This window comes from Lepidochelys olivacea (genome assembly GCF_965140295.1).
Source record: "Lepidochelys olivacea isolate rLepOli2 genome assembly, chromosome: 10".
In the NCBI taxonomy this organism is placed as follows: domain Eukaryota; kingdom Metazoa; phylum Chordata; order Testudines; family Cheloniidae; genus Lepidochelys; species Lepidochelys olivacea.
In genome coordinates this window covers 32,087,230-32,113,776 of record NC_140420.1, presented here as the reverse complement: position 1 = coordinate 32,113,776, position 26,547 = coordinate 32,087,230, and the positions used below count along the sequence as shown (strand labels likewise).

At 48.1% G+C, this 26,547-nt stretch overlaps 2 protein-coding genes across 3 annotated transcripts in view; both read right to left on the bottom strand.

Annotated features, from left to right (window-relative positions):
* Positions 1–5,275: 5,275 nt before the first annotated feature.
* On the bottom strand, positions 5,276–17,398 carry MRPL28 (mitochondrial ribosomal protein L28). 2 transcript variants are annotated; one of them, XM_084642378.1, is made up of 6 exons: positions 17,253–17,398; positions 16,566–16,866; positions 12,120–12,272; positions 11,359–11,493; positions 10,557–10,643; positions 5,276–5,777 (listed from the first exon to the last, which is right to left on the bottom strand). In XM_084642378.1, exons 2-6 carry the CDS (start codon positions 16,851–16,853, stop codon positions 5,682–5,684), a joined length of 759 nt encoding a protein of 252 aa, XP_084498504.1. In that variant the 5' UTR covers positions 16,854–16,866; positions 17,253–17,398; the 3' UTR covers positions 5,276–5,681. The 2 variants fall into 2 exon arrangements, with proteins under 2 accessions (XP_084498504.1, XP_084498505.1); XM_084642379.1 differs by lacking the exon at positions 17,253–17,398 and adding an exon at positions 17,002–17,142.
* Positions 17,399–21,781: 4,383 nt separating this feature from the next.
* Positions 21,782–26,547, bottom strand: part of PGAP6 (post-GPI attachment to proteins 6) — a 43,769-nt gene continuing 39,003 nt past the window's right edge. The window contains exons 11-13 of the mRNA XM_084642377.1: positions 25,835–25,981; positions 24,124–24,240; positions 21,782–23,419 (exon numbers count right to left, since the gene is read on the bottom strand). Of these exons, the coding sequence (XP_084498503.1) occupies positions 23,123–23,419; positions 24,124–24,240; positions 25,835–25,981 (561 nt within the window). The 3' untranslated portion in view covers positions 21,782–23,122. The remainder of the gene's footprint in view (positions 23,420–24,123; positions 24,241–25,834; positions 25,982–26,547) is intronic.

Genomic DNA, 26,547 nt, shown 5'->3' with positions numbered 1-26,547 from the left:
CCCCTTTGGATGGAACAAAGTAACACTTCTTGACTCTCTTTGGGGTGGAAGCACAAGAACCAGGAGTGTGCTACAAAGTCGTTGCTGGGTCCATGCTGGCCTTGTTGATTAGGAAGGCTGTCTGACTGGGACCAGAAGTCTGCAAAATATCCAGCACTCTTGTTGAGGCTCCTGAATTTCCTCAAGCTGAATCTGCACCTTGGAAGCCCAACTGAGCAAAAGCTCCTAATATTGCCTGAAGTCATCAGGCAGAGACACAGAAGATGGAATAACCACCTCATCCAGTGAAGTCGATGAAATTAGACTCCAAAACAGTCAGATCCAGAATACTCTGGTGGAGCTGTTTGTTGGCCAGCTGATGGAAAACAGGGATCACGTACCAACCATGGGTGTCTACAGTAGGGCTCCCAACAATGCCAGTACGTGGAAGCAACTGGCAGGGGAGAACCTCATGGCACAGGGTACCATCTGTCTTTTGGCCAATCATGTTTGGCCATAGGTCGGGACCTTGATCTTATAGGGCTTCTCTCTGGGGTCACCTCTACTTGGTATTGCAGATTCTCCAGAGGAGTTTCCAATTCACTAGAAGAAAAGGACAGATCCCAGATTAGAATCATAGAAGATTACGGTTGAAAGAGACCTCAGGAGGTCATCTAGTCCAACCCCCTGCTCAAAGCAGGACCAACCCCAACTAAATCATCCCAGCCAGGACTTTGTCCAGCAGGCCTTAAAAACCTCTAAGGATGGAGATTCCACCAGCTCCCATTCCAGTGCTTCACCACCTTCCTAGTGAAAAAGTGTTTCTTAATATCCAACCTAGACCTCCCCCACTGCAATTTGAGACCATTGCTCCTTGGTCTGTCATCTGCCACCACTGAGAAGAGCCAAGCTCCATCCTCTTTGGAACCCCGCTTCAGGTACTTGAAGGCTGCTATCAAATCCCTCCTCACTCTTCTCTTCTTCAGACTAAACAAGCCCAGTTCCCTCAGCCTCTCCTTGTAAGTCATGTGCCCTAGCCTCCTTATCATTTTCGTTGCCCTCCGCAAGTCTCTCCAATTTGTCCACATCCTTTCTGTAGTGGGGGGACCAAAACTGGATGCAATACTCCAGATGTGGTCTCACCAGTGCCGAATAGAGGGGAATAATCACTTCCCTCGATTTGCTGGCAATGCTCCTACTAATGCAGTCCAACATGCAGTTAGCCTTCTTGGCATCAAGGGCACACTGCTGACTCATATCCAGCTTCTCATCCACTATAATCCCCAGGTCCTTTTCTGCAGAACTGCTGCTTAGCCAGTCAGTCCCCAGCCTGTAGCAATTCATGGGATTCTTCCGTCCTAAGTACGGGACACTGCACTTGTCCTTGTTGAACCTCATCAGATTTCTTTCGGCCCAAACCTCCATTTTGTCTAGATTACTCTGGACCCTATCCCCACCCTCCAGCATATCTACCTCTCCCTCCAGCTTAGTGTCATCTGCGAACTTGCTGAGGGTGCAACCTATCCCATCGTCTAGATCATTAATAAAGAAGTTGAACAAAACCAGCCCCAGGACCGACCCCTGGGGCACTCCGCTTGATACTGGCTGCCAACTAGACATTGAGCGGCTGTTCACTACCCTTTGAGCCCGACAATCTAGCCAGCTTTCTATTCACCTTATAGTCCATTCATCCAATCCATACTTTTTTAACTTGCTGGCAAGAATACTGTGGGAGACCATATCAAAAGCTTTGCTAAAGTCAAGATATATCACATCCACTGCTTTTCCCATATCCACAGAAGTTATCATAGAAGGCAAGCAGGTTGATCAGGCATGACTTGCCCTTGGTGAATCCATGTTGACTGTTCCTGATCACCTTCCTCTCCTCCAAGTTCTTCAAAATGGTTTCCTTGAGGACCAGCTCCATGATTTTTCCAGGGACTGAAGTGAGGCTGACTGGTCTGTAGTTCCCCGGGTTCTCCTCCTTCCCTTTTTTAAAGATGGCAAATATAGTGCCCTTTTTCCAATCGTCTGGGACCTCCCCTGATTGCCACGAGTTTTCAAAGAAAATGACCAATGGCTATGCAATCACATCAGCCAATTCCCTCAGCACTCTCGGCTGCATTAGATCTGGACCCATGGACTTTTGCATGTCCAGCTTTTCTAAATTTTCTTAACCTGTTCTTTCACTATGGAGGGCTGCTCACCTCCTCCACATACTGTGTTGCCCAGGACAGCAGTGTGGGGGCTGACCCGGTCTGTGAAGACCGAGGCAAAAAAAAGCATTGAGTACTTCAGCCTTTTCCACATCATCTTCTCACTAGGTTGCCTCCCCCATTCGTTAAGGGTCCCACACTTTCCCTGACCTTTTTCTTGTTGCTAACATACCTGTAGAAACCAATGGCACTGAGGCTGGCAGGCAAGATGGAAGAACGACTTTGCATCCCCAGGAGTAACAATGTCCTGGAATAGGGACAGTCCCGAGAGGAGGGGTGAATGAGATCAGGGGAGAGCAAAAATGTCCTCCAGGAAGACTTAGATCTCAGACCACACTGGGGAGCAGGGACAGTCTACTGGTGGAGCTGTCAGACCCAAAGCTTCCCTGGTCACAGTAGAAGTCAGATCCATCTGGAGCCATGTTGCTTTAGTCACCACATTGGCCCTGGATGTTGCAGAGAGCACCACTCACTTTTTGTCCTTAGCCATAGGAACTGGTGCTGCAACTGGTGGATCTGTACCCTTAAGCACCACGTTCACTTGCCAGGAAGAGTTACTCAAGTCCTTAGCACCCATATGCTAGGCTCTCCCAACTTTGACAGGGTGGGGAGGGATCCTTCCTCTTTGGAGCAGTTTTCGACAAAGATTGTTTGTCCTTTTGCCTATGAGTGCCTCTTACTCTCATGGGAAGGCTTCTCTTCAGGCTTAGAAGTCTTAGGCCTTGCCTACACAACTACAGTAAGTCGACCTTGGGGGGGAGGGATAGCTCAGTGGTTTGAGCATTGGCCTGCTAAACCCAGGGTTGTGAGTTCAATCCTTGAGGGGGCCATTTAGGGATGTGGGACAAAAATGGGAGATTGGTCCTGCTTTGAGCAGGGGGTGGGACTTGATGACCTCCTGAGGTCCCTTCCAACCCTAATATTATATGTATGACCTAAATTATGCTACTCCAGCAATGTGAATAATGTAGCTGGAGTTGAGGTAGCTTAGGTCGATTTATTGCAGTGTCTACACCACGCTGCGTTGGATGCTCTCCCGTCGACTTACCTTAATCTTATAGTTCTGGAGTACCAGAGTCAAACAGAGAGCGCTCTGCGGTCAATTTAGCGGGTCTTCACTAGAACCACTAAATCAGTAGTTCTCAAACTGGGGGTCAGGACCCCTCAGGGGGTCACAAGGTTATTACATGGGGAGGGCACGAGCTCTCAGCCTCCAACCCATACCCCGTTTTGCCTCCAGCATTTATAATGGTGTTATATATATTTAAAAGTGTTTTTAATTGATTGGGGGGGGGTGTCACACTCAGAGGCTTGCTATGTGAAAGGGGTTGCCAGTATAGAAGTTTGAGAACCACTGCACTAAATCAACCCCTGCTGCATCAATCGCAGCAGGGTGGATCCCTAGTAAGTGTAGACATGGCCTTAACCTCAGTTCCTGTTTGATGAGTCTGACATATGGGGAGGGGAGTGTCCCTGGCCCTGATCAGACTAGAGTCTCATTTCCTTCTCTGTTAGGTGTTTCTTAAGTTCCCAACCGTCAGGAGTTCTGGGAGCTGCAGATGCTGCCCTTGGCTGAAATGTTCGTCACTCACAGAAAAAGAGCTAGGGCACGAAACAGTTCTTGAACCTCGGAACCCTAGGCATAATCCCAGGCTTCCCTGGTGGGGAATAAATTCTCCAAGGTGCATGTAGGGTGGAAAAAGGAGACCAACTATCTAACTACACTTTACTAGAAAAAATACTAAAACTATTTAGAATATATTTACAGAAACAACACCGTAGAAATGAGTTGAGAACACCAAAGATTTCTACTTGGACCATTCAGAAGGAACTGGAGAGGTGTTGGCCCACACCAGCTTTTATGCCCTCAGTTCGGTGCATGAAGAATGCTATGGCACATGTGTACCAATAGATACTGCTTGAAAAAAAAATTTCAGACTCCAGCAGCTGGAGCACATGTGCACCAGTGTGTGGAATACACACAGGGAACCTCATTTGAAGAAGAAAACTCTATTTAGGAACAGTTAATGCAGGGACAAAAGTCATCTTAAAGGCATGGAAGTAAGAGAAAAGACTTGGGCATTCCTTTCTATCTTCATATGGGCTATAAATGCTGTTGAGAACACTCTTCAGCACTCCGTAAGGCTTTCACTTCCATCTCCAACAAAAACACTACATACCTCAGCTTCATCAAACCCACTAGGGTAAAACATTAACAGTGCTCCCATATCCTTTTAGATCAATTACATCAACAGATCAGCAAATCTGGCTGCTCCATACTCCATGCAATGAGGACAGGAGCAGTGGAAGCACCCTAAAAGTGAGTGGCCCACAAGTACCCAAACCATTAGTTCCCCCAGAGTCCCTGCCCTGCCCCTTCTCCCTGCCCTTGTACCACCCTTCCCTGAGCCCCCACATGGCCCCTTCTCCCTGAGGCCCCACTCTTGCGCGGTCTCTTCCTCCCCCCTGCAAAAGACCCTGCCTCCCCCAGGTCACTCCTCTCCGCCCCCTCCCCTCCCTTGCTTGCCCTCATAGCCAGTAAAAAGTGGGGGGGCCATTGCCCCTCCTCCCCATTCCGGCACTGGGGACAAGGCTCTGCCTGAACCCTGCTGAGGTCACTGTTATGGTTTTATGTTGGAGTGTAGAGAAGAGTGAGAATCCAATGAAATAATGGCAAAGCGGGTGATTTTTAAACTTTGTTCTTTCTGTATTGAGTTTTCATCAAACCACCACGAATGCTTCAAACAGCTCTTACACTTTATTCTAGGGTTTGGTTTTAGCCATTTCAATTAGATTTTTACAAAATAAAGATTTAAATCTCGTATCAAACTGAACCCTAATGCAACCGGAATTACGGTGTAGTAGTGACACACAGATACAGTCCACCCAGGCTGAGAACACTGCTCCATCTGCTGGCAGACAGGTGCGTGTGTCACTGTTTTGGAGCCCAGAATCTCAGATGTTAAATAGTCGGCTCTTCTATATAAACTGGGGCAAGCGACCTGAACTCCTAAATTGCTTCATCCCTAAAGCTTTCATTCTGTGCTACACAGACCAAATAAAGGCAGTGAGGATTAGGGTTATCAGATACAAAGGTATTTATTGATGCCCTGAAGAAGTACATTTCATTGTACATCAGGAATCCAGTTCAAAGCATCTGAATCAGCTCCCAGTTCAAGACCCAAAGGGAATTATTTGCAGAGGCAGATGGCGTCACTTTGGTCAGTATAACAGGCACATGACAGGAAGCTATGGGGTAAGTCCTTCCACTGACCAAAAGGGACCATTTTCTTTCTAAATTCGGGCTTCACTTTGTGCCACTATTGCTAGAGAGTAATAGCAGCCATGATCACTCTGGATCAAACTCCTCAGCAGCATACCTTTCTCTGTCGCATGAATGACTCAGGAGGCAGAAGGAGGGCTACTGAAATCAACAGTCCTAGAAGGCCACGCACTCCACAATCTGTGACAGGAAGCTGTTCCTAGCTAGGATTTCTTCACTTCTGCTGATTCAGAAAGCGACTGCTCCGTGAGCTGCTGGACCAGCTCTTCCACGTATACTTTAAAAAGAGGAGTAGGGTCCTGAGAGAGAAAACGGGTTAAGGAGAAATTGAACCTGAGCAGCAACAGGAAGAGGGAAGGGGTAAAGTGTACAACAGCCATTGTACTAGTTAAACCATGAACAATCATTAATGGGTGTTTTAGTCCTTACCTTTTACACACACTGCCTCTCGCTACCTGTACTACAGCACCAAGACTCATCTCCATTCACTAACCTGCAGCTCACCCTTGGGATGTTTTCCCAAGCCCTTCCCCTCTCTCCCATGGAAGGATACGGCTTCATTCCTGAATGGTTTAGGAGGAAAAGGCAGCATGGTGACTGTAACACTGTGTTGAATCTGGGGGACACTTAAGGATATTCTGAATATCAATATTGTAAAATTGTAATGAGTTGCACCAGATATGCCATATAAGGTATCTGCAAAAATGTTATATTTTGCCAAATATGATAATCTTGGTTATATGTGTGTGTCACCTTTGTATTATGGGTTATAGATATGTATGTCTGTATTTCAAAACTTGTGCTATGCTTCTGGGTGACCCCCCACAGACAGTTTGGGCGTCTGTTCTGCCTAGCCTGCTTGATGGCCCATTAAGGACCATCAGCTAGACAACTGACCCATTGAGAGAAGGCAGATACACCTTATGACTCAGCAAGGCATGTAGGGGCATGCCTATGGACAGAACTCTGAGGCCTCCAAGCCATATGCTGGGCAGCTTTTTGTTTGAAAAAAAGGAAGCACAGACTGCATGGGAAGAGACTATAAAAAGCAGCTTCATCTTCTCCCTTTTGTCTACAATCCTGCTTCATACCGCTGGAGGGACTTCGCTACAAACTGAAGCTCTGAACAAAGGACTGAATGACCCACCCAGCTGTGGATGTGTTCCAGAGGAACTTTCAAGCCAGTAAACTCACCAATACTGCTAAGGACCTGAAATACGGACTTTAAAGTCTTTGTATGTATGTGACTGTTTTACCATTTAACATCTCTTGTTGTTCTTTCCTTTTTCTTTATAATAAACCTTTAGTTTTAGACACTAAATGATTGGCTTGCAGCGTGATATTTTGGGTAAGTTCCAAACCTATACTGACCTGGTGACATGGCTGACCGTTTGGGGTCAGAAGAACATTTTTGTATTTGTGAGCAGAGTTTAAAATAACTTTTCACTGTACTGGACCTAGGTGCTGATTGGGAGCCAAGAAAACTGGCATGCATAAAGGAAGCGGTGTGATTTCTTTTTTTGCTTCTTGATAACCAGCGTGGGGGATCAGCAGCACAGTTTGTGACTGGTTGATGAGCTTAACTTCAATGTTAACCACCTGTTTTGGGAGTATCTGCTCTCCCTTTTGCAGCCTGCCCTGCCCTTGGCATTTCCAGTGAGGACTGCCCCAGGCACCCCCAGATCACAGTGACCAATGGAAGTAAGTGTAAAGTAATGTACCCTGGGAAAAAATCACCCAGTCTTTTCTCTCTCACACACAACTCTGAACCTGCGCAATGCTCTGCCATAAGCACATATGGTAGAAAGTGATGCACAACATCTCATGGTGTTCTACTGAGCAGTTTGCTGTTGCCTCTGAATAGAACTTTGGTCACTATCACCTCGCTGAAAGTGAAATGGCCCTAAGAAGGGCAAGGAAAATAGGTAGAGGTCTGGGCAGGACTGAGACCAGACAGCAACCTGGGAAGAGGCTGCACAAGTGGGGTCTGGGCTGTGGTACTTAGAATCCCGAAGGGGGGATGGTGAAAACTGACCAGTCTGTCCATTCAGCTGTACATGTCAAGCAATTTCAGCCAGGTCAGTGCTGCAGGACAGCAGATGGTCATATACTGGAGGGGCTGGATCATTTTACCAGCTGAGCAAAGCAGGGCCCTGCTCTCATCTTGATGGCATGTGACTGTGTCTGGAAGTAAAGTTGTAACGTCAGAATACCACATCTGATCAATTCCAAAATTTCAGGGAACGTTCTACCCATGTATGGGCAGAACCCTATTGATTTTGGGGAAAATCAGAAAGGGGAAATGGGGTGCACAGAGCCCCTCACATCTGCTTAGCACACCTAGCAGCTTTAACAAGCTCTGTAATTGTAGAGATTTTAAGACCAGCTGATGGCAGCCATTAATTTCCAGCAGAACACCCCGACCATCTCACCTCTGCCAAAGTCCCAAAGGAGTTTAACAGATTGGGAGATAAGGCACTCAGAGTGTCAAACAGGAGAAAAGAAATAGCAGCAGGGGGCCAGAGGAAGAGCGAAGGAGACTAAGAAGAAAAAAGGTACTTTGGAGTTGTAGGGGTGCGTGGTGAGGGAAAGCAGAGACCTGGAGCAGTGGTGCCCTGTTGTGCTCCCCCCTCCCCCCAACCAGTAATGGAATCTGTCCGTGCCCCCCCCCCCGAATTACTGCACAGTTGGCTCAGCAGAGGAGCTTGGGCTGAAGGCGGGGCTGGGGGCAGAACTGGGGATGGGGGAGGAGCTGGGGGTACAGGCACAGCTGGCCTGGGGGCAGAGGGAATGAGGGCAGAGCTATGGCTGGGGGCATTTGTCTTTGTTGAATTTCATTACATCATCTACAGCCCAGTTCTCCAATTTATCAAGATCCCCCTGAATTTTAGTTCTATCCTCCAAAATGTTGGCATCCTCCTTTCCCCCTCAGCTGTGTCTCATCTGTTTAGGATGTCTCAAAAAGAAAGTATGTTCACAGAAGAGCACAAGTACTGACCCATGCAGGTAAGGCTAGAGACCAATGATTCCACATGAGGATTCCTAAGCGTGGCAAGGTACCTTCTCAGTCTCACCAGCCTCAGCTGTTTTTAGCCTTGGTGTCATAACCATAGGGGTAGCCTAAACTCCTCCTTACCTGTAAGGGGTTAAGAAGCTCAAGTAACCTGGTTGACACCTGACCAACGGAACCAATGGGAACAAAAGATACTTTCAAATCTGGGGCGGGGGAGAGGTTTTGTTTTGGGTTCTTTGTTTTCTGTGGCTGTTCGCTTTTGAGACTAAGAGGGACCGGACATCAATCCATGTTCTCCAAATCTTCCTGAACAAGTCTCTCATATTTCCAACTTGTAAGTAATAGCCAGGCAAGGTGTATTAGTTTACCTTTGTTTTTTCAACTTGTGAATTTTCCCTTTGCTAGAGGGAGGTTTATCCCTGTTTTGTTGTAACTTTGAAACTAAGGCTAGAGGGGGTTCCTCTGTGCTCTTTGAATTTTCTGCTACTCTGTAAGGTTAACTACCAGCCTGAGTTTACAGAGGTGATCCTTTTACCTTTTTCTCTTTAAATAAAATCCTTCTTTTTAAGGACCTGATTTTTCCATTGTTCCAAGATCCAGGGGTTTGGGTCTTTGATCATTTTGTAACCAATTGGTTAGGATATTATTCTCAAGCCTCCCCAGGAAAGGGGGTGTATAGGCTTGGGGGAATATTTTGGGAGAATGGGACTCCAAGTGGTCCTTTCCCTGACTGTTTGTTAAATCACTTGGTGGTGGCAGCGATGCCATGGCAAGAAGGAAATCTGTGCCTTGGGGACGTTTTAACCTAAGCTGGTAAGAATAAGCTTAGGGGGCTTTTCATGAGGGTCCCCACATCTGTACCCCAGAGTTCAGAGTGGGGAAGGAACCCTGACACTTGGTGAGACGAGCTTGGGTAAAACAATCCTTCTAGGATGCTGGGGCAATCCATTCCTTCTCTCAGCCAGCCTTTTGGGCTTGTTTTTCTTCCCTTATGGGAGGGAATGCAGCCTTCCCTCTTGGTGAGGCTAGCTGTCTTGCTGCTCCTAGCCTACAGGCAGCTTGACTCCTTCTCTCTATCTTCCCACCTCTTCTCCCAACAGGGAAGGGTTTAAAAAGGTCTCAGGTAGCCCTTAGTTGGAATCAGCTGATCCTAATTGACCTCAGGTAACTCCCTCTCAGCTGATCCTAATTGATTCTCTGGTAACCCCTTCTCAGCTGAACCTGATTGACCAGTAGTTACCCCTCCTCAGCTGATAGGGAGGAGGGCCTTTTAACCTTCTGGGACTGTTTTCTACTCCCAGCCATCTGTCCTGAGTTTATCACATAAGCCTTTTGATAACTGCCCTTGGCCTCCACTGTCTACCCTTCCATGCTCTGTCCCTTCTTCCTCTCTGCTACTACAGGATACCCCCATTCCTGGAATTGGTGGCCTGGAATCCCATCCTCCATGAAGTTCAGGAATGACTAGCCACACCATGTTGTGGGTTTCTGTGACCGCTGAGGTTGCAAACAGGTGAGAGGAGGGGAGTACTGGGGATGAGTGTGGGGCACAGACTCTGCAGGCTGCTGAGATGCATTGTGGCTGCCTGTGGGATCCCCCAGCCCCTACCTCATAGTACTAAGAAGCTCCAGATGAGTATTTCTGAAAAGCAAGTGAAACTGAGGAGTTGACAGGGCTGCAGGGGGAGAGATGGAGCCTACAGTCATATCTACATATCCTAAGCAGCATGGATGTGACCGAGAAGGGGCACAGAGGAATGATTCCTTCTGAAAAGAAAGAAGCCAGCAGACCCAAAGCATTTCCATTACAGGGTATGGGGTGTGTGTGTTGTAACTGACCCTTAAACACCCCCAAAGAAATCATTCCAACATTAAACATCCCCTGTTTAAAACATGTCCACATTAGCTGTGCTGATTAACGTGGCGCTTCAGAGGTGCCCAACTCAGAGCACAGGATCAATGAGAGCACTGTATGGGCTCTTTGTAAAGCAACTGGATACACAGCCAGTGGGTGCTGCCCAAGTGAGAGTCAGGACACTGTGTTCCCATATAACTCAGAACTCACCTTTTTCTCTAGAAGTCGCTGCTTTTCCACAGCTTCTTCCAAACTCAGCCCAACCCACTCAGCCTCCTCTTCTGGGATCACAAATTCCTGTGTGACAAGAGGAAAAGGTTAATGGTACAATCTTTACTGGGGAAGCTAGTGACTAGCTCCAGTAGGACTGTGGGACTGTCTCAGGCAACTGGAAGGAGCTAATTGGAACAGAATCATGGTAAAAAGAATTGAGCATTTTGCATTTCTGGTGACCAACAAAGAAGTTTATCCCCTGAAGCTTAGTGCTTTTCCATTTAGCAAACATAGGTATGTTTCTTATTGGACACAAGCTATCAGGCTTTATCTTAGGTCAGCATAGTGAACGTCAGAATAGCTGTGGGAACTGGGTATTACGTTAACACTGGCTCTGTGCTGACTTACTTCAGCAGGTGCATCTCCAATGCATGAGCTGCATTAAATGTTACCAGTATCCCCCACACACATATATAGGGCTTCACTGCAGCAGCAGCTCAGATGGCCCCTCTGTGTGGTGATGTTAGATGCCCAGTGATCATTTCAAGGTCTTTCTGGCTAACACCGAAAACGTGAGCCTTTCCCCTTCTGACCAGTCAAAGGTGCACTCAGCAAACAGCCCATGTAAAATGACAACTGGCTAAACAATAGAATTAGAAAAAAAAAACTGACTCTACCCTCCTGAGAATAGAATCTTGAAGTATTCATCACCCCACTGCCTAGGAAACATGACCAGTTAGGAGGGGGACACAAGCTTCATTGTACAGATCTGATGATAAACAACAGATGAATTACCCACCTGATACTTGTTATAGATAGCCTCTCTCTTTGCTGGATCATTTGGATGCAGGCTAGGGTCCTTCCGAGCGAGCCGTAGCAGCATTGTTCGTTTCAAATCCATCCCTAGCTTGGAACACAGATCAACCTTTGGAGTCTGAAGGAATAAAGTTTGATGATTGATTGATGTTGATGGATGGATTCAAAAGACTGTAAATTACTTTTCTGCAACATCAGTGAAACAGTCAGTCCTCCTTCCCCCACCTACTGGTGGCTACTCCTCAGTACTGCCCACTATTTTACAGGCAGCTTTGTAGTAACAGCCAGAAAAGAAATTTAAACTAGGCACTAAGAAAATGCTTCAAACAGCTGCACAACTGTGGAATAATCTGCCCATGGAGGTTGCTGAAGCTCTCACTAGAAAGACTTGAGGACAGACCTAAAGCTGTTTCCACCTAAGGCTGGAAATAACCTCTTGCATCTACACTGAACTCAACTCACTCTGAAGTGTGGTCAGAGTGAGGCCCCTGAGTCAGAGAAGTCTAGAATACAGTCACAGTCGCCCTAACATTTAATGCCAAAATCAAGACGGAGCATTGCAGGCTGGGACCTTTAGGGCTGCACTGCCATATTAAGGTTAGGGTGCTTGCAACCAGCTCCACTTACATGATTTGGGTGCAGCACTGTGGTGACTGCCAAGTTGCTGATGTGGATCTCACTGGGAAAAGTTCAAGGGCCTACCCTCCCACATAACTCAGCAAAGCAGAAACACATGTGCCTTGCCTTGAGGATGTAGAAATCCAATCCATAGGCTGCGTCGATCAGGTCCAGGGTTCTCATGGTGACTGTAATGGTCAGTTTCTTGTCAAGGATCTCACTATACAACTCTCGCTCAAAAAGCTGCGGCTTCCAAGTCTTCTTCAGTCTGTTTGAGAGCTAATAGGGACAAACAAGATTCCCAAAGAATAAATCATCCCTCTGTTAATGGCCACATTACTCAGAAGAGACTATACAATGGCACCCACAAACATTGGCTATGTTTGGACATGGCAGTACAGAGCCTATGTTTTGTCACAGAGTCCTTAAGGCAGGAATGGACAAACAGGGCTCAACCACAGATATAACATGTGGAGACCTCAGAACCCAGCATTCAATCTGGGCAGCCAGGCTACACTGCATGCTGGAAAGTACTTCTCACAGCCACTGCAATCTACTCCATTTTATGCAAACTAAGCTCCTGGCAAGCTGCCGTGATCCACAACTGAGTTAAGCTGGGGTGCCCCCCTACCCAATGACTTCCACCTGCTCCCCCACATCACCTTCTCCTTGCCAGTTAGCGTTTGTCAGGTTTCATTCGCACTCAGGTTTGCTCTGATCCAAGGCTGGAGACATTACAATGCCGTTCCAAGACCCAAGAACCCACCATCCTAGGGACACATCAAGGGATTACTAGGAATGAAACGAACTCTTACAAAAAGCACAAATGTGGCTTGTTTGGCATCCCAACACCTCCAAAGACTAGCCCTGAGCCAGGAAGCCTAATCACACCATAGGAAAGTAGACACACTGTTGCTGTCTGTGGAAGCCTTGGTTTCACACACCTAGGTTAGACAAACACAGTGCTAATTATTGTCAGCTCTGCTGTGCAACAGATTTATTCCTGTCTCAAGAACTTGCTCTAGATTCTCAAAAGGTATTTAGGTACTCAACTACCACCAGATTTCAATGGGAGATGGGCACCTGATATCCTGGAGGATCTGGCCCTCAGAGCCTTTCAGGAACTACAGAATAAAGTCCTGCTGGGTGCAGAAATTAAATCTAGGTACGATTTGCTGAAAAGGGAATGAAGGGTTTACTGGAGAAGTCTGTGGGTATTGGGTCTCAGTAATTCCAGAGCAAGTCTGCTCAGCTGATAAGTAAAATGATATTTGTTCTACCTGCCAGCCCTGCACACTAACCCTGGGATCTGATAGTTAAGCTGGGCTCTTTCTGCTTTGCACATCACCAACACTAAAACCTAACACTGGAATTCAGTCGACAATTCTGAATATGCTGCAAAACAGGTGGGCAGCAAACACCACCAATTTGGTCGACATAGTATACTTTCTCTACACACACATATGCCCCGGTACATCATTTGAAAGCTTATTATGTCTACTTTAAGATGAGGTCTGATGTGAAGCTGTGAATTGATGCCATTACCATAGAAACAGTGATAATGTCACCATCAGCACATTAAAATGACCACTTTGAAATATTTGCATTTGTTTCTGTTAGTTGCATTAATTCAAGACATAAAATTGGATTTTTGTTGTTGCTGTAATGCTTTGAAGTTACAACCTAGAGCAGTGATTCTCAACCTGTGGTGCATGCGCCCCTGGGGGTCCGCAGATTATGTCTAAGACTTCCAAAGGGGTCCTCACCTCCATCTGAAATTTTTTTAGGGGTCCACAAATGAAAAAAGGTTAAGAACCACTGATCTAAAGGGTTAAACAAAGTCTAACAGATTTGTACAGGTATCATTGAAATGTAATAGCACTGCTGACATTTCTAGTCAACATCATTACTGTTGGGAGCAAAGGCATATGTAGGCCTGATAGAAGCCTGCCGTGGATTTTAAGAGTCTATTCTCATGTTTGACAGGATAAGCAGAACTGTGTATGTATAAGAAATTGCAGAGCAATCATTCATCTCTCTCAAATCTCTCCATTTGTTCTTCCTCAACATCTGCTATTTGCAGCAGAGACTTTTGTACATCTGATGTGACATGCAGTTCAGCAGATATGTTGATAGTGCTCTTCTGGGTGCAATGGAAGATCAAATGTGTTTTGTCTTATTGTTGCTGACATGGTTGTTAAGAGTTGTAACATGCTCTTCTTCAGTGCAGGAGCAAGGACTTGTTTGTGGACTTTGTCTTCACTACTTCTTGTTAGGCCACTTCTTTCTCCCATGGCCTTTGGATATTCATAATATGAAGCTGTCATCTCTAACACTAATACTGAGCTGTGAATAAGTGTCACTGAATTAAAACAATAGTTTCTAGAATATTTCAGTGGGTAGTTGCATAGGCAAGTACAAATTAAAATCTAGCAGGCAGACTAGATGCTACATTGTATGTATAAAAGCTCACAAATGGAGAAGCATATTAGGAATTACCCACTACAAAGCACAAGCTATGGGTATCTAATCTACTGCTAGTGGTGTGCAATCTTCAGTGTGAGACTGATCAGATCAGCAAATTGCAATTGAAAATATAGAACATTATAATAATCATGTGATATACTTTGACAAAATAAAACGTGATGTGAAAATATTTCATGTTAGTATATGTTTATATTAGCCATTTTTGCCACATGCTAAACAGCATCATTTCTGGGGGGGAAAATTGCCCATGCAAAAATCTTTTAATACGTTGTCATTTGCTAGCTTTGACCAATAAGCATGACATTAAGGTACTGAAATTAATTTAAACAGAAAAACCATGGTCAGTTATGTTGCACTGTTTCTGGAACTCTGAAAAAAGTTACACTCATTTTGGGTACCACTGTTTCACCTTACCTACACGCTTGCAGCCCCACTTGACAGCGCCACATCATACCTCACCTTAAACACACACAAAATAAGTTTTCAAATACATAATGTGAGTGTGAGTGTGGATACATTAAACTTAAAAATAGCGCCCTTTTTGGAGAACTGCCACACATCTAAACAAGAGTAGGCACCAGTTCTCTTCCAGAGCTGTACTGACACTGCAGAACCAAGAGGAGTAGGAACTTGTTTGGGTCTGTGAAGTCAACAGATAAGACTAAATATGCACAGGTAGCAGGTTCTGTGAAGTAATAAAGTATCATTTTCACAGACCATAAACACATACAGTACTTTAAACATCACCCTTAATGAAACAACTTAGACTAGTACCTGGTCTCATATTATAAACTAGTGAAGGGTGCCAAGCTGAAAATAACATTTTTAGACTGCACAAGTTTAACTTTATTCCTGATTAAAGTTAAGAGGCTGGTGCTCAAGGTCTCTTATCTATGTTCAACACAGTCAAATGCCAGAGGAACAGGCCTGCAAGTTATAGGACAGTCTATGGGTTTGAAAATACGGTTTTACATAAAGCACATCTTGAATAAATACGTCAAAGGCAAGAACTCTCTATGTAAACAGGAGACAAGATCCATGGCCTTACAAAAGGAGAAATAAAGTGGCTTACATTCAGTTCTTTAGTTACCAAGGTCATTACTTAGGCAGTTAGAAATACACCTCCAAACTTCATGGCCAGAATTGACCTTGGCATGCCCCTCCCAAACTCTGCTTCCTATCATAAAATTATCTGCAGAACACTAGGTAAAAAGCAATGACTTTCAGGATGCATGGGCCCCTTTCTAAACCACTTGGGGCTAAATTTATCACTCCTCACACTGTCTGACTTTAGCTATGACTTTGCTTCCTAGCACTCTTCTCCTCTTACTGTCTTGTAGCTTTTCAGCCTTGGCAACATTAAGGATGCAGCAACCCCTATTGCACATGTGGTTGGGTCTTGGTTACACAGCTCATTACAACACTGCATAAACAGGAATTATTTCTTAAGATTAACAAATGAAAGTATAGTAGATTACAGTTCACATGATGCTCTCATCAGAGCAGGTGGAAGAAAGAGGCACAATAAACCCCAACTTGGAAGCCTGGATACTATTGGTGAAGAAAAGAGAATAAGAGTTACAGTAACTGCCACCCAAAACCCCTGCTACTGAAGAGTGTGTGTGTGTGTGTGTTGGGGAAAGGTCCCGCACTCACCTGCGGCAGGAAGTGGAGCGCCGTGGCTGGGAGCTGGCGGAGTGGAGCCGGCTGAGGCCGGGCTGCTCCGCTTCCGCCGCTGCCGGTGAGTGCGGGGGGGAATCCCTTCCCCCAAGCCCCCTCCCCTGAGCGACACAGCTGGGGCCGGGACGAGGGAAGCAGAGCAGGCTGCTCCCAGCCCCCCACTAATCCCCCGGGCCACTCTGGGACTGCGGGGCCCCCAAAAGTGCCCCCCCCCCCAGCTCCCGCCTCCCAGACCCTGCGGGGGAGATCCAACCCCTCGGCCCTGGCCCGGCAGCGTGTTGGAGCTTTCCCGCCTTGTAGGCGAACCCAAGTTATGCCGGGTCGCGTTACGTCGGCGTAGAGGGGTAGTTATTGTGTTTTCCCTTTCAGATGCGGCTCAGCCGCACTCCAGACTCACTCACTCACTTTGTCATTGCCAGCATACCGAAAGCCGGAAATCCAGCCTTCTCCTCCCCAGAGCCCTTGCTGAGACTCGGGGGGGTAGTAGACGGGGATAGGAACATCCTGCACGCGTTGCCGTTGGCCTGTTTCGGGATTTAATTTATATTTCACCCCAAGGGGCTTCCAGTGAACGGGGGTGGGCTGGGTGTTATCCTGCAGGGACTTGAGATAATGGGCGGGCAGCCGGGCGTAGATGCCCTGCTTCAGCTTCAGCGCGTCCCAGATCCGCGGCGGGTACTTGTGCAGCGGCATCAGGCAGCGGTCGCTGTGAGCAGACAACAGGGCGCATCAGTTCGGCCGCCGCAGAGCGCAGGCAGCCGCGAGAGCAGCCCCCCGCTGCGGCGAGCCGGCACCCTTGGGGGCCTGGCAGCCCAGGACCCGAGAGCCCGGCTGGGCTCACCTGGGCGGAAGAACGAGCCTCACGCCCAGCCACGGGGAAGACAACCCGGGACCAGCAGGGCCCAACCCAGCAGGGGCCGCCGCCGCCTTCGTGCCCGCAAGCTCCTGCGGGGCTCTGCCCCCTCCACCTTCACCGCGGCCACGAGCGAGAGCGCGTCGCTGCCCCTCCCGCCCCCGCCGAAGTCTACGGAAGGGTCCTCTCCTCGCTGCTGCGCTCCCCCGCAGCCCCACCCCCATCTGCAGCCCACGTACCTCGGCACCCCCCCGGCTCGCGCGGACAGGCCGAACGCCCTCCTCTTGCCACCGGAAACAGAACCCGCGAGCCCGCGGCCCTGTCCGCGAGGCTCCTCCCCCCCCGCCCATTGGCCGCCGCTGGTGTCGTTCGCAAGCCCCGTCCCCTCCTCTCGCGGCCGGGGAAGAGCCGAGGAGCGGACCAAAGCGCGTCTGCACCAGGGCGCAGCCCGTCCCCCGCCTGGCGGAGCTAGGGGCGGGGCCTGGGCGAGCCCAGCTCCAGCTGAGGGGTGCGGGCCTGAGGTCGGGGGGTCCAGGGGTCAGGCTCGGGCGCCACCTCCAAGATGCAGAAAATCCAGCCACTGACCCACCCCCCAGGGCCCGGGTGCCCACTGGCGCTCGTCGTTCGGGAAGTGCTCTAGGGCAGGCTTCTCAGACTGCGGGTCCCGGCCCAGTGCGGCCTCGCGGAAGGGCAGGGCCGTGGACCGCGGCGCCCCGCTCTGCACGCCGGACCGGGCCATTAAAAATCCCGGCGGCGCGGCTGCCCGGCGAAGGCAGGCTGGTCCCTCCCTGTTGTGACCCTGGGCGCAGCCGGCAGCATGCCTGGCTCCTGGGCGGGCAGGCGCTCCACGCCCGCTGCCCCCGCCCTGAACACCGGCTGGGGGAGGCGGTGCCTGCGGGCGAGGGCTGCAGCCTAGGGGCTGGACCTGCTGCTGGCCGCTTCCCGGCTCTGCGGTGCCAGGGCAGGCAGGAAGCTTGTCTCTGCCCGCCGGCTGTGCTGCTGACTGGGAGCTGCCGGAGGTAAGGCCCTGCCCCAGCCCCACACTCCAACCCCCTGAGACCCCCCGCCAACCCATATCACACTATATCTGGTTGCTCCTAGTTGCCACAGGCTAGTCACTTACCCCAGATCAATTGGTACTCCAAATCTTACACCAAAGACAACACTGGCTACCAATTCTATAGTAATGTAACTACAGGTTTATTAGCTAAGAAAAGGAAATAAGAGTTGAGAGGTTAAAGCGGATAATAAAAGATATTAACAGGTGAGGTACAGTTTGTAGTTCCAAGTGGTGGCAGTGAGGGGATAAACTGCTAGTTTCTCAAAAGTCTTTTCAGGGTACCCAGATTGTCTCTGGGGATCTCTGCTTTCCATCTGGTACTTGTCCCTGTAAGAATCCAAACAGTCCAGAAATACAGGAGCTTTCTTCGAATCATATTTATAGTTTCTTCACCCAGAAAGAAAGCTGTTTTTACCCACATGGGGTTTTCCTTTGATGCCCAGGAGTGAGGAATGCACTTAGTCTTTTGACCTCTGACCATCATGCACAATGGCAGCTTGCTTTGAAATTAGCATTTCACAAGACTTCTTGATGGGTTATTTAGTTACAGGGGTATAGACACTAAACTTTTGCTATTACATTATAGCAGGACACAGACAAGTGAAAATAATGCAAGTTACATCCCATTAATTTTCATGAAGTTTGTACAAGACTGGTGTTTAAACACTTTGATCTCTGTTAACACAAATGAATTGGCCTGGGACCCTGATCTCACTTGGTCTGCCAGCATCACAAAAGGTTCTGCTTGCTTTATTTTCAAGCAGGGCTTTATCTTCATCGGCTCCTATTTTTCCCCCATCAGACACTATGGATTGTAGACAATTTACAAGCATGACTTCACTGGTATAATTATACCACTATAGCTATATGGGTAGAAATCCCTTTGTGAATGCTCTTATTCTGGAATAAGAGTGATTTTTTCTGGCTTGGTTGATGTTGCTTTGAAAGCAGTATATTTATATGCCCTTTGACAGCCTGTACAGGGTGAGTAGCAAGAGCTGTGCAGTCTGCTAACTGCAGTTTTCTGCATCTGTGGCTTTAGGCTTTCAGCGGCATCAGACCTTGTGATTCAGCTGCTAGTGCTGGTGGCCTGCGCAGGGTGAGATGGGGTGGGTAGCAGCCAGCCGTGTCCCACGCAATAGTAAATGTTTTGGGGAACATCACATTTCAACCACACTCTCCCACGGCCCTGCTGGCCCTCACTCTGCTCTGGAGTGAGTCCTTGCCTTGTGCACATGAGCAGAAATGGGCCTATGAAATGTGGGAGAGTACTATGGCTCACGCACAAGGCAAACACAGAACTCCTGTTCCAGTCAGGAGGAGCCATTCTCCACTGTGCTGTGAAGAGTCATTCTCACTGAGGTCTGTGCTGGAGTTGGGAATTCCCACACAAAGCTTTGCACTTGGCTTTGGAGGAGGCTGGAGGAAGTGCCTATTTCAGGAACGATCCCCTCCTTCTTGACTCTAGTACGTAGTGCATGGGAGGCTGCACCTGCTAAACTGAGGTGGATTATCCATTTGCTAGGCTATGTCTACACTTAACCACTACTGCTGTACCGCTGTAGCACTTCAGTGTAGACACTTACTACAGTGACAAGAGGGGTTTTCCCTTTTCTGTAATAAATCCACCTCCCAAAGAGGCGGTACTAGGTAGATGGAAGAATGCTAGTGTAGACCAGCCATTACTCACTTTCTGTTCCAGATATAAAGTGAGATGGAATGGCTAATCCATTGTCTGCAGCTATTGTCCTGGGCCGATGCCTTCTGACTTCATAGGCCCTTTGGATGTAGTCCCAAGAGTTTAGAGTCTTTGGGCTAGTCTACACCAGAAAATTGGACCCAGCTACAATAATATAAATAGAACATTTAGCAAGAGACAGAAGATGGGGGCATGAGGTCAGCACTGACCCTCACAAGCAATAGGGGAGGAACAATTCCACTGAATTATGCTGCTTTAGATGTTTGATCAGGGTTCCCCCACATGAGGAAGGGAGATCACGGTTCGGCTTTTCTGCCAGTAATCCTGGCAGGAAGTGATCATTTCCATGTCTTTGCCTGCCTGTTCAGCGCTCTTTGTGCAAGGAGGTTGGTGCTTCCAGGCCAGTTCCTACTGGATACTTATGCACACCACAAAAGCCACCAACATGGTCTCAGCAGAGAGGCCCTGGACTGAATGTGCCACAAAGCCTGAACTCTCTTCTCCCTCACACAGTGGGTTCCCTACAGCCAGGAAAGGGGACTCACTGGTGGGTAAGGGGGAACATGCACTGCTGCTGTCTATGCTAAGCTTGTTCTATGGAGAGATTACTTCAGCCTCCAGGACACCATCACCACACAATCATCCCCATGAAAGAAGAGACTGGCTGGGACTGCAGAACTTGGTTTTGCTTTTTATTTGATTTCTTGCCTTAGACATACAAATATAAAATCCCATTCCAGAAAGTGCCATTGCGGATTGGACGATCTCAAGTATAATTACATTTATTAAATTATAAAAACGAAAAGCTTTAAAATTCACTATATAAAATAAAATTAAACCACAAAAATTACAGCAAAAAAATCAAGTATTTAAATATTGGCATCTGCTCAAATTCTACCCGAGGTAATTGACAAAGTATTTATTTCTCCCAGTAAAACTATACAAGATAATTCTTTCCAATCATAGTGTTGAGGATGAATAGGAATAAAACTAGCAAAATAATTACAGGTATTTACCCCCCAGCCATCCCAAAGCTCAATGTGCTTCACAGCATTGAAAACGATATTAAAAAGGCATAAATTAGAGTATTATTGCTCCATCTAGTTAATGCGCAGCATCCTGGCTGCAAATGCAGCATTCTATGTATGAAAGAGTTGCAAACAATGTACTACAATCCTCTAAGGCCAGTGCTCAGCTTACAACTAAGTAGTAACAACTGAAGAGAAAGCGCTAAAAACTGGTGATTAAGTTATAGGAATCCCAGAGTGTTTGAAATCCTGCTCCAACAAGGTACAAAATTACTAACTAGAGCATTGCTACAGGAGGTGAAAGGAACAGTAAGACAGAGACCCAAGCCTATAGCAGAACAACAAAGGCCAGTGGATTTGGGACATTATGTCTCAATATAAAAATCCTGTCTTCATGTTGCTTGGAACAACTAAAAAGTCGGACTACCACAACACTTAGTGTTACCACTCAGCCTCTTCCATACAAATTCACATTACCTGTAGCATGGAGTGAAGAGATACAAGTGTTTCTAAACAACCTGCAATAGCCATAACCATTTTTTTCCTTCCATTAGTGGCTTTTTCGTCTAGGTACAATGAGTGTTATTCGCTCATCTGTATGTCTGTTTGAAAAAATTAATTTGTAAAGAAATATGGCAACCAATGTGAAGTTTTCATCTCTGCTTCTACTCCAGGAGCAAGATGCAGGTCAACTCAGCTTGCAGGTCTTCCCCAGATTTACCTGCACCAAATCTAGCCCAGCCCCCCTGAAGAGAGTTTCTTGGAACTTTGTTAGCTGGTGGCTGGATTAGTTGCTAGAGAAGGGTAAAGCTGGAGGCTGTAAGCAGCTGGCAAAATACTGGGCTATTTTTCAAAAGCCAAATAATCTTACCCAGAGAAAGTGCCCTTAATTAACAGCTCTTACTCTCTTCCCCTCTCCCAACCACAGGGTTTAAACAGAGCCTTCGCTGTCTTCCTCTGCAGCTGATCATTGTGAAGGAAGGATCCTTGATGTCAAATAGCAATCAGACTCCATATTGTATACAGGAAATATACAACCCTCTAGTCACACCAGATCTAAGTATAAAATAGTCAGCATCCCTGAGGGAAAAGCCAGAAGTTGCATACGTTGAACATCCACCAGGCCAGATGTTCAGGCACTGGCTTCCTTTTGCTTGCCACAAATTGCCATACAAATAGTTGCAGTTGCAATTTTGCCCCTGCAGTTTAGTTTGCTGAGGTGTCTGACCCCCTGGTTGGTACGTGCACTTTGACATCGGCATGATCTCAGCTGTGGATGCAAATAATTCAACCTCTGGAAAGGGAGGCCTAGTTAAGGCCAGGTTGAAAATTTGTCCCACCATGTTCAGCAAGACACAGCTTTCCAATACATGGGATGTCAGTCTCATTCTGGCCCCTCCTCCTAAGACAGACCCTCTATCCAGGACTCACCTACCTTCTCTCATCTACCTACTGCAATCACAAGAACTGCTATAGCCGCGAAGGGCATTTAAACAAACTCCAGCAGCTGCTGACCTGACACTTGATAGGAACAAGAGAGAAAGCAGTAGCCTGATCTGGGGTTTGGTTCTTGTTTCAGTGGCAGAATTTCCATGTCAGTCATTATTCCCCCAACACAAAGCAGGGTGTGATGGACTCGCACCCTTCAGCATATCGTGGAGATGGGCAAAGGGGCAGCTCTTTCTAGAACACGTGAGCACAGTGTGCCTCTATTTCCATAGTTTTGCTTTGGGATGGGCAGCCCACTGCACCCCTGCAGCTCCCCAGTAATGCCAAGATGAGACAGACATGCCTTGCTGAAAGAGGCCACCAGCTCCAGCTCATAAACAGCTGGGATAGTTGCCCTTACCATGGCAAAGCGAGGGGAGATCACAGGAACTCCTGGTGGAAACAAAGCCAGGCACCACCTTGAAGCCCTCTGCGAGGAGTTGGCATTGGGAGAGGCACTCTGGTGCCAGAGTCCTTGCTATGGTTGGTAACAGTGAGCCCCAGACCAGTTGCCATGGCAGGAAGGGAATGGAGCTCTCGTCTTTTTGGTGGCATGTGGATGCAGGCTATTCCTTCATTTATAAAAAACATTAGAAGCCTCTCCCTATCCCGTGGAAGGGTGCAGGGACTCCTTGTCACCATCTTCCCCGGAGGCAGAGGCCCAGCATCTGCACAGTCAAACCTGCTCCTGTCATTGTGCTGCCCTGGCTAGCGAACAAGTGCATTACTGATTTCTGAGCATGCAGAGGTGGCAGTTCTCACTGGTCTGGAGAAGAGGGGCCCAAGCAAGCCCTCCATCCCACTGGCCTGTGACCCTGCACCCGCCAGCCCGACTCAGGTCACCGTGTAGAGCTCCTCACGGTCATTTTTGCATATCTGATAGCGACAGATGAGCTTCTGTGACCAGGTCCAGGGCTTCTTATGCTTGTCACAAGGCGGGAGTAGGAAAGCCACGCTGCTGGCCACCAGAATGTGCCAGATGCTGTGCGTGTAGTAGTAGTTGTCATTGGTTTCCATGAATGCATACACCAAGATGGCGACGAAAGCCAAGGCGATCCCTGGAATGAGGTAGAAAACCCAGCGCTTCCATGAGGTGGGGTAGCAATGGCGGCGCTTCACTCCATGGTAAACCTAAAGGCACAATACCAGAGAAGGGTTATAGCAGCACAGACCCACCTCTTCTGTGGGGACCAGCAGACGCTCACATTGGTACCCAGGGATCCAGACAGGAGGGGAACAAACCGATAACTAAGAGGTCTGCACCTCCCAGCAAGAGAGGTCACTTGTACCATGTCAGTCCTGAGGAAGGAAGCTGAGAGAGTCTGCCCCAGCATGATGCAATGCCTGGACCTATTTTGTATTCAGGGCCCTAAATACCTTCAGTTAATAGAACAACCAAGTTACACATTTAAAAACACACAGAGTTAGGCAATGCCCAAGTCACGGTTATTGTACCTTTAAAGCCCCAGAGCACATATGTAGCCAGCAATCAAAGTTTGACCATGAGACATGCCGGCGAGTTAGAGCTGCCAAAGCAGCTGGGCCGGGCCAGGACTGGTAACCTGGGAATTCCTCAGTTAACTTATGGCAACAAGTTAAGGAAGAGACAGACGTTGAAAGCACCTAAGCTTTCCCCTTCACCAAGGTCAGTGCATGCCCAGGTCACCCTGATCCATGGACAGAGGAGAGGCTGCCTGAGGCCTGCTCATCAGGGCAGGCAGGGATCTCATCCCACTCACCCACTGCAGCAGCTCCTCCCTGCTCCCACCTTGTCAAAAACATGTTTCTCAAAGCAGTAACAAATGGAGCACAGCCCCAGCAAAGCAGTCACTTACCCATGCCATGATCATGACGATGAGAGCAAAAAGACAGGGGCCCATCATGTTCCAAATGCCTCTGCGGTCCAGCTGCAGGGACATGGCAATTAACAGGGTCCCCAGCACAAAGAGAACCTAAGGAAGATGAGAGGACAACACTGACATCAGGAACATACCTACCAGACTGCTTTACAAGGTGCTGCACAGCACTGCTGTCACTTGGCTCCTGTGGGTGCCAATGTCCTAACTCAAACGCAGGGTCCCTGGAAGGGAGAATCCTGCAGAGAGGTGCCGGAATCTGGATGGGATACAACAGCACAGCATAAAAAACGCCGCCTGGGCCGAGAGAAGTGCCACACCCGCCCCACCAATGTGGCTCTGGAACAGCCGGTTCAGTGCTGAGCACCCCGTGATGCTGAGAAACTGGAGGGGGTCAGAGAAAAGCAACAGAAAATCTCTTTGGGGCAGGGACGGTCTTGGTGTTGTGTGTTTACACAGCAGGGCGTGGCCCAGGCTGGACTCCACAGCGCTTCCCCAACACAAATAGTCAGGAAGCTGCAGAAGCCGAGTTCTGAGGAGAGATTACAAGAGCTAAATCGACAGAATTTGGCTCAGTGAGGGCAAATAAAGGAGATGCGTAATAGTCTACAGCTAACTGAAGGGGGATGCCACGAAGGGGCTAGGGGTCTTCGACTATTAGCAGTCAATATGCCCAATGGCTTGTGATGGGATGTTAGATGGGGTGGGATCTGAGTTACTACAGAGAATTCTTTCCTGGGTGTCTGGCTGGTGAGTCTTGCCCACATGCTCAGGGTTTAGCTGATCGCCATATTTGGGGTTGGGAAGGAATTTTCCTCCAGGGCAGCTTGGCAGAGGCCTGGGGGTTTTTCGCCTTCCTCTGCAGCGTGGGGCACGGGTCACTTGCTGGAGGAGTCTCTGCACTTTGAAGTCTTTAAACCACGATTTGAGGAGTTCAATAGCTCAGACATAGGTTAGGAGTTCGTTACAGGAGTGGGTGGGTGAGATTCTGTGGCCTGCGTTGTGCAGGAGGTCAGACTAGATGATCATAATGATCCCTTCTGACCTTAAAGTCTGTTATTCTATGATTCTACAAGGGCGCAGAGCAGCACACAACAGTGGGCATGGAGCCTGCAATGCTAGTCAGCTTTTGGCAAGCCATGTGCTGCTACGTCACCCCCGGCCTGATCCAAAGCCCAGTGATGTCAGTGGGAAACTACCCACTAACTACAGTGGCCTTTGACTTGCGCCCCAAGAGCACAGTGGCCTTTGAACACTTGGACCAGTTAGTTATGGAAATAGGGCTCTCTCAAAATCTCCTTGGAATTTAAATGCAAAAGGCCACGCCCCAACACTGATGCAGGCTGCATGGCCCAGCGCTCAGGAAGTCAGGAAATGCCAGTGTTGCAGTTCAACATGAAGCCTTAGTGCTTATCTGTATTAGAAATGTTGCACTGGCTTTTAAACTAAACTGATGTTGTGAAACCGATTCCCTTTTCTATAGGGCAGGCCTTTGAATCATATGGACGCACTACAGGAGAACCCTTCCTTGTGGAATAACAGGAATGGAGAGTCTACAGCTGTAGGAGATGGGTTGGACTGGCTGGTAGACTGTGGAATTAAGAGCAGAACAACAGCCCTTGTGCTGATCCTTGAGTGTTTCACATTGCAGGGTGACTGGTGCTTTGTGCAGTGAATGCCCGTTACTCACGTATTTTAAGATTTTCTTCACTCGGGCCATACACAGGATCGTCACCCAAATGGCAACTACGGAGCCCAGGAAGTCGCAGTACTGCAGAGTGTCGTAATCCATGATGCACATCACAGCGACTCCTGGCTGGTCACACGCATGGTAGAACTAGAGGCAGGGAACAAGAAGAGCCAAGTGCAGCAGAAGGCCGACAAGCTCCTTTTTGGGTGGAGTTGGTAGACAAATACAGAAGGCTCAGCCCTGGAGCTACGAGTACCTGCAGGGAAGGTCTCCTGGTGCCTTGTTGCAGGCATGGAGAGCATCTGCTTTTGAACTGTATTTGTTGGTGACAGGCCTGCCAAGTGCTGATGGGGAAGAAATGCTGGTTTCTCAACAGACTCGGCAGCCCATCTGCAAGTGCCTGGGACAGATCAGCCTCACATGACATCCCTGTTTAGGTCACCCAGAGATCTTGCCAAGAGTTCCCCAGCTGAGAGGGGAAAGGGAGCACCTGATATTTCTAGTGTAAAAGAGTTGCAAAGCAAACAGGTTTTGAAGGCAGTGGAGGTTTTGCTCTGCAGTTCACCCATAGGGCCCAAGAATCGGGATGGGGGGAGGGGAGGCTTGGCAATCTTGTTCTTTGGAGACTGCACTGTTTCAAGTCATAGTAGCAGCACCCCCATTCCCCTTCTGCAGACCTCCTTGCCACCCTGCTCAGTCCTGACTAATGCCTC